At 37.8% G+C, this 12492-nt stretch overlaps 1 protein-coding gene across 1 annotated transcript in view; it reads left to right on the top strand.

The window, feature by feature from the left end:
• Positions 1-12171, top strand: part of SNX3 (sorting nexin 3) — a 33023-nt gene extending 20852 nt beyond the window's left edge. The window contains exons 2-4 of the mRNA XM_079781325.1: positions 4940-5035; positions 9727-9851; positions 11421-12171. Of these exons, the coding sequence (XP_079637451.1) occupies positions 4940-5035; positions 9727-9851; positions 11421-11526 (327 nt within the window). The 3' untranslated portion in view covers positions 11527-12171. The remainder of the gene's footprint in view (positions 1-4939; positions 5036-9726; positions 9852-11420) is intronic.
• Positions 12172-12492: the final 321 nt, after the last annotated feature.

Below are 12492 nucleotides of genomic sequence, written 5' to 3' on the forward strand. Positions count from 1 at the left end.
TCTGAGGGACAGTGAACTGGCCCCCTGTTTAAAAAGTTTGAGGACCCCTGCTCTAAAGTAGTGAACAAATAATATTAAGAATTACTTGATGTGACTATCAAAAGTATGGCAGTCTTTATACAAAGAGAAATCATAGCCAGCTGAGAAAACTAAATAAAAGAATTTTCTTTAAACTAACCATGATCCTTTTTTAATGTATAATCTGTCAAACTATTAGCTAATCATAGAAAGGATTGGATTTTTTTCTCCCTCCCACTCCCCTACTATTAAAGTGAATCAGATATAATCATGATTGTGTCAAAAGTTCAAAAGGGAAAATGGGAGGTAAAATGAGCCAGATTGGCACTCTTCCCTCAACATTGTACCTGTAAGCTTGATATGTTGTTTCAGAGATTAACTTTATAGACTTCCGTACCCAGAAGTATGAAAATTCTTAGGGAACTCTTTTCACAAGCTTGATCTTAACATACTGAATAAAGAGAGCAGCTAATCCCCTTTGTAAAGTAATTTGAGAGGAGGGAATTCAAAATGTAAAATCTCACCTGCATAAAACACTCAATTCTGTAAAGGCCTTTCTACCTGTAGACACTTACAAAGACTTAATATTTTAATGCGGAAGGGTGAACTTGGTTAAAAAGCCAATGAGTGAAATTAGAGAGAAATAATCCAGTGCTTTCTTTCTGGGAATTATCATCCTGCTCTCCAGGGGACCTAATTTTATTCCCTGTGGGGAATGAGAATACCTCTCTGTACAGCAAGCCAGCGTCTCTAAATATAAGCTTGACTTTTAGTATAATAAGAGTCTTGTTAGGTGCAATTTGCTCTTAGTCATTAATACAATGAACAAATGTTGTGGTTACCTGGGAAAGAAAATTCAAGTGCTTTTAAACCTCTTGTGAGATTTGGTTTCATGCTTGAAATCTATACAGTGTTATGCCCAATAGCATCAGTAGAAGATTCCAAGCTATAAGGTATACAACATAGAGAAGTTAATACACTTTAGAAAAAGCTTAGACCACTACAAAGTGGGTTTAAGATCCTGAATAAAAAGCTTCTCTTTAGCTGAATGACAATTACCAGTGGCATTAAGTTTAACAAATGATTGGAATTTTCTTACGAGTGAATTTTATATAATGATTTGTATACAAAATAAGAAGGCAGTCTTTTCTTTTAGTGGCACTTAACTTTTTTTCTTTTCAGTTCTAAAACAGTTTATAGTTCTATAAGTGCAAAGGTTGAATTAAGGACAAATTATAATCTGAAAGTATATACATTTGACTCTTGAACAGCACTGGGGTTGGGGTGCTAACCCCCCATGCAGTTAAAAATCCTCCTGCAACTTGACTTCCCTAAAACTTAACTCCTAATAGCCTACTGTTGACTGGAAGCCTTACCCATAACATAAGTAGACTATTAACACATGTTGTGTATGTTATATGTATTATATACTATAGTCTTACAATAAAGTAAGCTAGAGGAAAGAAAATGTTACTAAGAACATCATAAGGACAATAAACTACATTTACAGTACTGGGCTGTGTTTATCAATACCGTAAGTTCGTGTCATTTGTTTAGCAATGAATCATCTGTCACAACTTGCATCAATATTGCCTTATCTAATACAAAACACTATAGGTATTACATGTATTACTCATACTGGATATTAAAAATGTAAAGATACTGCGAAAAAGAAATTCATATTTTTTTACAGGTAAAGTTTCATGAATTGATAACAAAGAAGCATATAAATATTTTAGGGTAGCCTAGTATAGTTGATACAACAGGAGGTCACTATGAAATTATTGCAGTAGCACAGTATTACTACAGTTAATTTTATGCAGTTATGTTTAATCTTTACATTTGTTTACATTTCTCTCAACAGCCAGTGGCATGCTATGTATGGTCTGTAAGTGTGTAAGTTTTAACTTTTTACAATAGATTTGTAGATATTTTATGGTAGTAAAATGATAAAATAGACTAGTATCTATATCTATTTCATGCATTCATAGTGTATCTAACTTTTAAAAATATTTTTCATATTTCTAGGCTACAATACAAGGCTTGTAAATTTTTTCAAATTATTGCAGAACTCATTAAAATTTTTCTATATATTTATTGGGGGGAGGAAATGCCTGGCCAGTGTTGCTCAGTGGTTGAGTGTTGACTCATGCACTAAGAGGTTACTGGTTCGATTCCCAGTCAGGGCACATGCCCAGGTTGTGGGCTTGATCCCCAGCAGGGGACAATGTTGATGTTTCTCTCTCAGTGATGTTTCTATTACTCTGTATCCCTCTCCCTTCCTCTCTCTCTCTAAGAAGTCAATAAAAAACATTTAAAAAACAAAAACAAAAAACCAATGCTTTAAAAAAAGAAAATTTTTAAAAAAAAGGGGGGGGGGGGGAAGCCAAGCCTAATTGGAACCTTGCAGGTCAAACCTGTGTCATTCAGGGATCAGCTGTAGTATTAAGTATCATTTTCAGTATGATATGGCATTAATTGTGTTAGGTAATTCTGTTCCCTACAAACATTGTGATATTATGTGCATTTTAAAATCTATTCTTTTTTAAATTAAACTTATTGGAGTGACATTGGTTAATAAAATTATATACTCTCAAGTGCACAATTCTGTGATACATCATCTGTATATTGCATTGCGTGTTTACCACCCAAAGTCACATCTCCCTCCATCATCTTGTATTTGACTCATATGTAGGATATAAAACTGAAAACAACAAATGAACAGGGGGGTGGGAGTGGCTGGGGAGAGGTCAAGGGACAGAAAAGAAGACATATGTAATACTTTAAACAATAAAGAATTAAAAATAAATAAAATAATAATTAAAAAAACACAAATGAACAAACAAGCTCTAGCCAGTCTGGCTCAGTGGATAGTGTCGGACTGCAGACTGCAGGGTCCCGGGTTTGATTCCAGTCAAGGGCACATGCCCAGGTTGTGGGCTGGATCCCCAGTAGGGGGCGTGCAGGAGGCAGCCGGTCAATGATTCTCTCTCATCATTAATGTTTATATCTCTCTCCCTCTCCCTCTCTGAAATCAATAAAACTAAAAAAAACACACAAATGAACAAACAAGACAAACAAACAAAAACTCACAGACACAGACAACAGTATGGTAGTTACCAGAGGGAAAAGGGGGTGGGAGAAAGGTAGTAGGGTAAAAGGGAAAATCATGGTTCTTGACTTTTTCTGTCTGACTTTTTTTAGCATGATATTCTCAAATTCTATCCATGTTGTTACAAATGGTAGTATTTTATCTTTTCTTATAGCTGAGTAATATTCCATCGTATATATGTACCACATCTTCTTTATCCAACAATCTATTGAAGGACACTTTGGTTGTTTTCATGTCTTGGCCACTGTGAAAAATGCTGCAATGAACATAGGGGTACATATATTTTAACAAACAAATGTTTTCAAATTTTTGGGGAGATACCCAGAAGAGGGGTTTGCCATATTGTTTTCCATAGAGGCTGTGTCAGTATACATTCCCACCAGCAGTGAATGAGGGCTCATAAAATTTATTCTTTAAAAAAAAATTATCCTACATAATAAAAGGGTAATATGTAAATTACCATCACTCCACTACACCCACGATTGGGCCAGCGGGAGGCACAGGGGCGGACTCGGGGTGGCCGGGGTGGCCGATTGGGCCGGCGGGACGCTGAGCTCACGTCACCAGCGGCGGCGTGAGCTCAGCGTCTGCGCCATGGTGGTTCTGCGGCACAGAAGGGGCCTCTGGGGCAGCGAGCCCACGTCCTGCTGCGGACCATCAAAAGCGGGGAGCGAAAGCAGGTGAGCTGGCTGTCTGTCCGCTCCGGCACCAGGCCTTTCGAAAGCCTCCGCCGCACAGGCTTCTGAAAGGCCTGGTGCACCAGCGGACAGACAGCCAGCTCCCCCGCGATCGAAAGCGGGGAGCTGTGTGTCCGCTCCAGCACCAGCGGACCCCCTGCCATCAAAAGCGGGGAACAGGCTGCTAGCAGTGTCCGCGGAGCGTGCTAGGCTTTGTGGGGCAGTGGATATGGCCTGGATGGCAGGTTAGGCCTAGGGGACCCTACACGTGCATGATTTAATCATGCACTGGGCCTCTAGTTGATAATAAAATTGTGATGCTATACAGCTTCTACTAATTGTCCTTAATCATAAACCACTTTTTATTGGATCTGGTACTATGTTCTCTCTTTTTTTAGGGATCAGTAAAAGATAACAGATGTCTTTTTTGTGACTTTAAACTTAGAAGGTGACAGAAGTGATCTTTGCAGTCTCTAAAAGTTTTCTTCCATTCGGATGTAACCTCCCAGTACTGGGCACTGTGTTTCCCATTGTTAATTTTCCCCTCAGCCTGTAAAGCTCTGGATCTGTGAACCTGATCTAAAGTGTCTGGCTCCTGATTACCTACTAGTGTTAAGAGTGATTTTTTGGCATTTTTAAAGATCATTAAGAATAACCCTTTATTTCTTCCATTATGCAACATCTAATCTAGTAATAATAAAATATTTTGTATTTCATTTTGAAGTAGTTAAAGTCTATTTCTCTAATGAGCATTATATTCTGAGGTGCTATCTAAACTGGATTGCAATCAGCTAGCTTTATCTTCACTCCTGTTCAGTTGACATTTTTTTATAAATCACTGAAATAGAAAAAATGGCCTTTGTTTATATAACTAACCTCAGACAGAATGACATCCAATAGTATATGTGCAAATGTGCATATAGAAAGTGTACTGTAGTGTAAATAACATACTTTTTTAACAGCTAAGTTTTATTTTGTTAAAGATAAAATGACACCTTAATAACTTTGTGATTTTCTTATCTTAAGGTAACCAGGTTTGCCATATTATTAATTTGACAAACAGATCTCACCACTCCTTATTTGAAAGTCCCTGTAATATGCTTCAATTTAGGAGTGACCTTTTCTGTTTCAGACAAATCTGCCTATTTTCAAGCTGAAGGAATCTACAGTTAGAAGAAGATACAGTGACTTTGAATGGCTGCGAAGTGAATTAGAAAGAGAGAGCAAGGTAAGAATTATTTGTAATGCAACTTGAAAGCAAAACATTCCAAGTTTTAATATTTAATTTCTCAGAAAATTATCTTGAATAAAGTGGGTAAAACAAATATGATTTCTTTTTTTCAAATAGTTTAGTTTTGTCTTATTTCATGGGAGAAGGAGGAAGTCTGTAATTTTTCCACAGAACTCTCTTCCTTTTCTTGTCTACGTTAGTGGCCTCATTTCTCTTCCTCAGTACATCTCATATGTCATTGTATTTCCAGTATTTTTTACTGACTCTTAATAAGTACATTTTTCATCATTATACATTTATATATAACAAAAATTTCTAAGCCCGGCTGGTGTTGCTCAGTGGTTGAGCTTCGACCTATGAGGGTTGCGGGTTTCATGCAGGAGGCAGCTGATTAGTGATCCTCTCTAATCATTGATGTTTCTATCTCTTTTTCCCTTTCCCTTCCTCTCTGAAATCAATATATTTTTTAAAAACTTTTTAAAGCAGAATTTAGCATACTTTGTGTGATATATGCTGATATTCTTCAGATTAGCTTTTTTAAATGATGGCCATGATCTACTAATAGATTGCTACCTGCAATTTGAAAACAGTTATATACCTTGGTAAGAATTTTCTTAAGCTTTGGCTGCAAAATAAATTAGAGCATGGTCTCACTCTAATTTTCCTTATTTCAGCCCTGTGTCAGAATAACATCAAAGGCATGGTATGCTCAGAATGATGAAAAGTTATTTTGTAACAAGTATAGTAGGAAAAAAGTAGATATGATAGGAGCCCAGAAGTAGGTTAAGGGTAGCTTGTGCTTATTTTGAAGCATAATAATCTAGAAATGGAAGGAAGACTTCCTTACCCAGATAAATGTGGCTGGATACAAGAGTAGCATATACAAATCATTGCATTTTATCAAAAGTGTAAGAAAAAAACCATTTTACTCATAAAATAAAGTGAGATATATAAGACCCATATAAAGAAAACTTAAGCCCTAGTTGGGAGGCTCAGTTGGTTGGACTGTTGTCCTGTGCACCAAAAGGTTGTGGGTTCAATTCCCGGTCAGGGCACATGCCTAGGTTGCAGGTTTGACCCCTGGTTGGGGTGCATTCGGAAGGCAACTGAACAATGTTTCTCTTTCACATCAATGTTTTCCTCCCTCCCTCCTTCCTTCCCTTCTCTCTCTAATCAATTTTAAAAAACACATATCCTCCAGTGAGGATTAGGGAAAAAATTTTTTTACTGAAAGACAAAAAAAGACTAATAAATAGAAATACATTCTTATTTTGGAATATTCACTTTTTTCTCTCTTAAAAAAAATCCTCACTGGAGGATATGTTTATTGATTTTTAGAGAGAGGAAAAAGGGTAGGGGGAGAGAGAGAAAGGGAGAAACATCAATCAGTTGTCCCTGTACATGTCCCAACTAGGATCAAACCTGCAACCTAGGTATGTGTCCTGACCGGGAATCCAACTGCAATCTTTAGGTGGGTATACAGGATAATGCTTCAACCAAATAATTCACTTTTGAAGATTTATTTACGTTATAAACATTTGAAAGCTCATTCAGTGTGTTCTTTGAGTAATAGAGTTGTGAACACTTAATGTCCCCATTTTTATGATGCTTACATTCTTTTGGGTAAGTTGGGATGGTGGTGAGGGAAAGGCAGAAAAAAATAGTGAGATATTCTATACTAATAAAAGGGTAATATGCTAATTAGACTGGGAGACCTTCCGGGAGAACTTCTGGACGTCCTTCTGGACAAAGCCATGACACCAGGGCCGAGGCAGAGGCTGTTAGGGGCGATCAGGCCAGGAGGGGAGGGCAGTTGGGGGCAGTCAGGCTTGGGGGGGCAGTTTGGGGCGAGCAGGCCGGCAGGGGGGGAAGTTGGGAGCGAGCAGGCTGGCGGGGGGGGGGGCAGTTGGGGGTGAGAAGGCCAGCGGGGGGGGCAGTTGGGGGCAAGCAGGCCAGCAGGCAGAGTGGTTAGGGGCGATCAGGCAGGCAGGTAGGTGAGCGGTTTTAGGAGCCAGCGGTCCCGGATTGTGAGAGGGATGTCCCAGGTTGGAGAGGGTGCAGGCCAGGCTGAGGGACACCCCTCCCCCTCCCCATGCACGAATTTCATGCACCGGGCCACTAGTAAATGTAATGTCAAATGGTGATGTGCTCTAAAACAAATTAAGAGTTTAAACTAAGAGAGAGCTTCTCATATAGGATAGTTGAGGGAAGGCCTCACTTAGAGGTGGTATTTTAGCAGTAGACCTGACAGAAGTAAGGCAGTGTCCATACTTATTTATCGAATAATAAAAGCGTAACATGCTAATTAGACCAGATGTCCTTCCGGACCACCATCTGGATGAAGCTGGCAGCCGGAGGGGACCCCGGGTCCTGGGTGCCAGAGGGAAGCAGGTGCCGGCAGCCGGGGGAAGGAAGGCTTACTCTTTCATGATTTTCGTGCATCGGTCCTCTAGTAAATTAATAAAATTTTAATAAAGTATCTGTGAGGGTCTTTATAAACTTACAGATTTATATATTAAAATAGCCAGAAATTATTTTCAGTGTATATTTAAGCACCTGCAGACACCAGAACATATCTTTAGACTGTTCTGAAGGGCAAGTAGATTAGTGGATATAATATAATTTAGAAGCTGACCCATGTGTTTATTGGAAATTTAGTTCATAACAAAAATAACATTGTTGATAAGTGGGGAAAGGAATTTATATTCAGTAAATGGGGTTGAAACATTTGGCTGCCTATTTGGGAATAAAGATTTATAACTCATTGTATGTAAATTACAGATCTTTTGAACATGTAAATGTACAAAACAAGTTAGGAAAGTTGTGAAAAACAAAAGAAATGTTTTATGACTATAGGAAAGAAGTGTCTTTCCCCCCAGCTTTATTGAGACATAATTGATAAATAACATTGTGGAAGTTTAAGGTGTACAACATAATGATTCGATGTATGTATATGTTGTGAAATGATTACCACAATAAGGTTAGTTAATACATTGACCACTTCAGATAATAATAGCTGTTGTTATCATTTTATTTTATTACTAGAGGCCTGGTGCACGAAATTGGTGCACTCAGGGGGTTCCCTCAGCCCGGCCTGCACCCTCTCACAGTCTGGGAGCCCTCGGAGGATGTCCGACTGATGGCTTAGGCCAGCAGTTGGACATCCTTGGTGTGGTCACGGAGGTGGGAAGAGGCTCCTGCCACCGCTGTTGTGCTCACTAGCTGTGAGCCTGGCTCATGGCTTCTGGCTGAGCGGTGCTCCCCCTGTGGGAGTGCACTGACCACCAGGGGCAGCTCCTGTGTTGAGCGTCTGCCCCCTGGTGGTCAGTGCGCATCATAGCGACTGGTCCTTCCACCATTCGGTTGATTTGCATATTAGCCTTTTATTATATAGGATTATTTTTTCTAATCTGGATGAAGTTGTGTTGCTCTTTCCCTTTTTTACCCTGTTGAATTATTGTTTTAGGACAACTCCTAGTTATAGAAACTCTGCATCAAGGGTTTGAAGTTTTACATCTTAGAATACATAAGATTTGTATTACTGTTGTTTACTATTTATAGTTCTCCTTTGCATTGTGTGCTTACACCTTTTTTTGTTTTGGTGTAAGATAGGTTGGTCATTTAACAGATATTTGAGCTTCTATTTTGCATGCCCAGCTCTTATTAAAATGACCATAAATAGTCTAAGAGGGTTCTTGATTTGAAGGCATTAATAGGCGAGATTGGTGGTTCCCCACAGGGGCAGTTTTGTCCCCCAGGAGACACTTGACAATTTAGGAGACATTTTTTATTGTCATAACAGGGTACTACTGGTGGTATCTATGCTTTTAAGTATTCTGTAGTGCAAAAGAAAATCCTCCTCCAGTACAAAGAATTATGTAGTTAGTGCCATTTGTTGAGAAACCCTCAGATAGAGAAACCAAACTAACCTGTGAAATAAATAGCTAGCTAGTTGCTGTTTCATTCAAACAAATACTGACCTCCACATAATTTCCAGAAGAGAGATACAGTATTAGTTGATCCTAGAGGATAGTTAGGCTTTGAAGGGCAAAATTTGGGATGTTCCTATAGGGTGGGAAGGAAGAAATGACAGGTCTTTGGGGAAAGATAGGATAGCGGATGTGGGAGAAAGTTAACGTTTCTTAGCCTAGGAAATGAAAGTGGTGACAAGTTGTTGATTATTTTATCATCACCTCAGACACAAGTAGGAAATACCATGTACAAGATGGTGTGAGGTGGAAGAAACTGATCACTTAATTCTTACCTGCCTCTGTCAACATTGTTAATATTTTATTTCTTTGTTGAATTGAGAGTTGATTTTGATCCCTGCAGTTTCCATCAGAATAAAGCGTTGTCTTTGCCAAGTGACATCAAAACTGTCTGAGGGGCGTGGTAGCTTTTATTTCAGTATTGCTTGAATGTTCTCTTTGTATAGTTGTGCTTTGCTAATAAGTCCAGGAAAAATGATAATTAAGCTAGGGGCCCAGCCATTAAGGAGCTTTGTTCTGATGGGCTATTTTGCATTGAATATTTTTTCATTGTGTTTTTTGCTGATTCCCTTTTATATTTACACAAGTTTGACAGTGGGATGGCTGTCATAGTGAGGATATACTGTATCTTCATGTTGTGCTCTAGAAATGTTCACAACTCAGCATGTTTGAGAACGCTCTTTTCTTACATTGTTTTAGGTTGTAGTTCCCCCACTCCCTGGGAAAGCATTTTTGCGTCAACTTCCTTTTAGAGGAGATGATGGAATATTTGATGACAATTTCATTGAAGAAAGGAAGCAAGGGCTGGAGCAGTTTATAAACAAGTAAGTGCTTTCTGATTCTCAGGGTGTAAGAGGGAACCGTGTTCTGAGACTACCTTATGTGACTACTAGTAATTTTTATATTAAGCTGAACTGTAATATTGCTTTTCCTTTTGGCCATTTCCTAACTAATTTTTTGTATCATTTAAACAAAGTAACAGTATATAACAAGTTGAATATCATGTGATAAATACACTTGAGTGATTGAAAATGAGTATCTTTTGTTTTGACTTAAGTTTTGTATTTGTTTTTCTTGGTTAATTTATGCAAATTGCATTTAAAATTATAGCATTTAAAAACAGTTTTACTTATGATTCTTTCTGATTTAAGGTATGTTCTAGTAGGAACAATAAAACTTAAAATACATTTGAAATAATTTTGTTTGATTGCAGATGGAAGTATTATCAGCATGTCTTGTAAAAATGCACATTTAAAATTTTTATGGCAAAACATATTTTGGAAATGCGAGAAGATTTGGGGTTGTTTATCTTTTATTTTAGAAACTCTTAAGCTCAAAGTAAAATTTCTAACTTAAAATTTTATTTCCACTTAAAAATGGGTATTTTTAAAAGGCCAATAGGGAGAGTAATGCCAGGGAAGCGTTCAGTTCAGTATAATTTTGTATTGTCTAAAGTTTAACCAAATAAGACCAAATCCTAGAGAATATGGTTGTGTGAGCTATTTATTAGAAGCACTTTAATTTTATCTAGTGGTTGGAAGATCTGTGAGTGGTAAACAGAAGAAAAGTTATAAAAGCCTTTAACTTCTAGTTACCTACTGTAGACATGACCTTCATTGTCTTTTTATGATCATACTTTCCTTTTAGAGAAGCCATTGCTAGATTAGATGTTTTTAAATTCTGAAATAGAAGTCTCTTTGCCCAGTCTGATCTTGTGTTAGGTCTAGTGGAAACCTTTAAAAGCGGCCCTGGTAAGGTAACTCTGTTGGTTAGAGCATCATCCCGATATGCCAAAGCTGCGGGTTCAATCCCCAATCAGGGCACGTACAAGAATCAACCAAAGAATGTATAAACAAGTATAACAACATATCAGTGTTTCTCTCTCTCTCTCCTCCCCACTCCTCTCTATAATCAATAAATAAAGCTTTTAAATAAATAAAGGCACCTCCCCCCAAAAAACCCTCTGTTCATTGGTGCCTATTTCTTACTATTTGGGGCTTTTATTGAACTCCAGTGTATTTCTAGCTCTAATCTATATCTTTTCCCTCTTTAAAATGGATTCTCAGAATCAGGATATATTTCACTTTTAATATTAAAGTTAATTTAAGTTTTTATAATATACTATCTAATAGGTAAAGAAGCTGACTGGGTACATATGCCAGAAGCAGTGCAACGCTAGTGATGAAATGTTTTCAAATTACCTTGCGAACCAAAGGAAAGAAAATTTACCATAATTTTGGTAAAGTTGTTAGAGCATAGCTTTATGGGCAGTTCAGACTAACAGTTACGATGACTAAATTGTATTTGCTTACTAACCTTAAACTATGTGTTGGACAACTCCTCCCACCCCTTTTTATAAAAGATTGGACTAAATTTGTCTTTTTTATTCCTAGGGTCGCTGGTCATCCTCTGGCACAGAATGAACGTTGTCTTCACATGTTTTTACAGGATGAAATAATAGATAAAAGCTATACTCCATCTAAAATACGACATGCCTGAAATTTGCCGAGAAGTGGCAAAAAAAACTTTCCGTGACTATGAATGATCGTATGCGCCAGTGAAGAAGTTCTAACTAACTTAGCATGCTGCACAGAAACTGGTCTAACATGCCTGCAGTATACTAACACTCATGCGCTCTGCTGTTTTGTTTTGCTTTGGCAGTTGACAAGAAGTTAATTTGCTTTAGTAAAATCCCTCATTCCAGCCTTTCTATATAATAGCTCTTCCTTGCTCTTTAATGTGCTGCACACTATCGCCTCACACACCTGTTCCTCCAGCATAATCCGCAGTGTCCCGACTAAAGTTACTGAACTGGCCTCAGCTGCACAGTTTTTGTGTCATGTTTGCTTCTTGAATCTGATTAACTAGGAATCTCTTATCCCCTTTTTAATATGTGATGTCCTTGACCTAACTTACATGTGGGAGCACTGCACCGCTGGTTGCCAGCACCCTGCACGCAAGATACACACTCGTATGCAGAATGTATCCCTTCAGGCTTGTCATGCCCTTCACATGGAAGATCAATGAGGGAAATCTTTATATTCTGTACAAAAACAAAATCAAATTTATATACTAAAATCATTTGTCTAAAAATTTAAGTTGTTTTCAAATAAAAATAAAACTGCATTTCTGATATGCACTGATTGTGTTGCCTCCGGCTTTTCTTCCTTTATGACTTTCCTACTTAACTCACTTGTTGAGAGGGATTATTTACTAATTATATACTTCTCATTCCTGTAACTTCATTCCTCTTTAAACAGTGGTGATATCAAATATGCCACCACCCTTTGAATGGGGTATTTTCTTTTACACAACAAAAAAAGTGATGTACTAAAAAAAAAAGCATTCCTTAAGGCTTATTGAGTCGTTATGAAGTACTTTGTGTATTTCAAAAATGCTTTATAATCTCAAGTCATTCTTTTTTGAAGGCCTTTTAAGATAAGTCAATACCGTGTCTCCTAGTTT

Source organism: Cnephaeus nilssonii (genome assembly GCF_951640355.1).
Source record: "Cnephaeus nilssonii genome assembly, chromosome: 9".
In the NCBI taxonomy this organism is placed as follows: Eukaryota; Metazoa; Chordata; class Mammalia; order Chiroptera; family Vespertilionidae; genus Cnephaeus; species Cnephaeus nilssonii.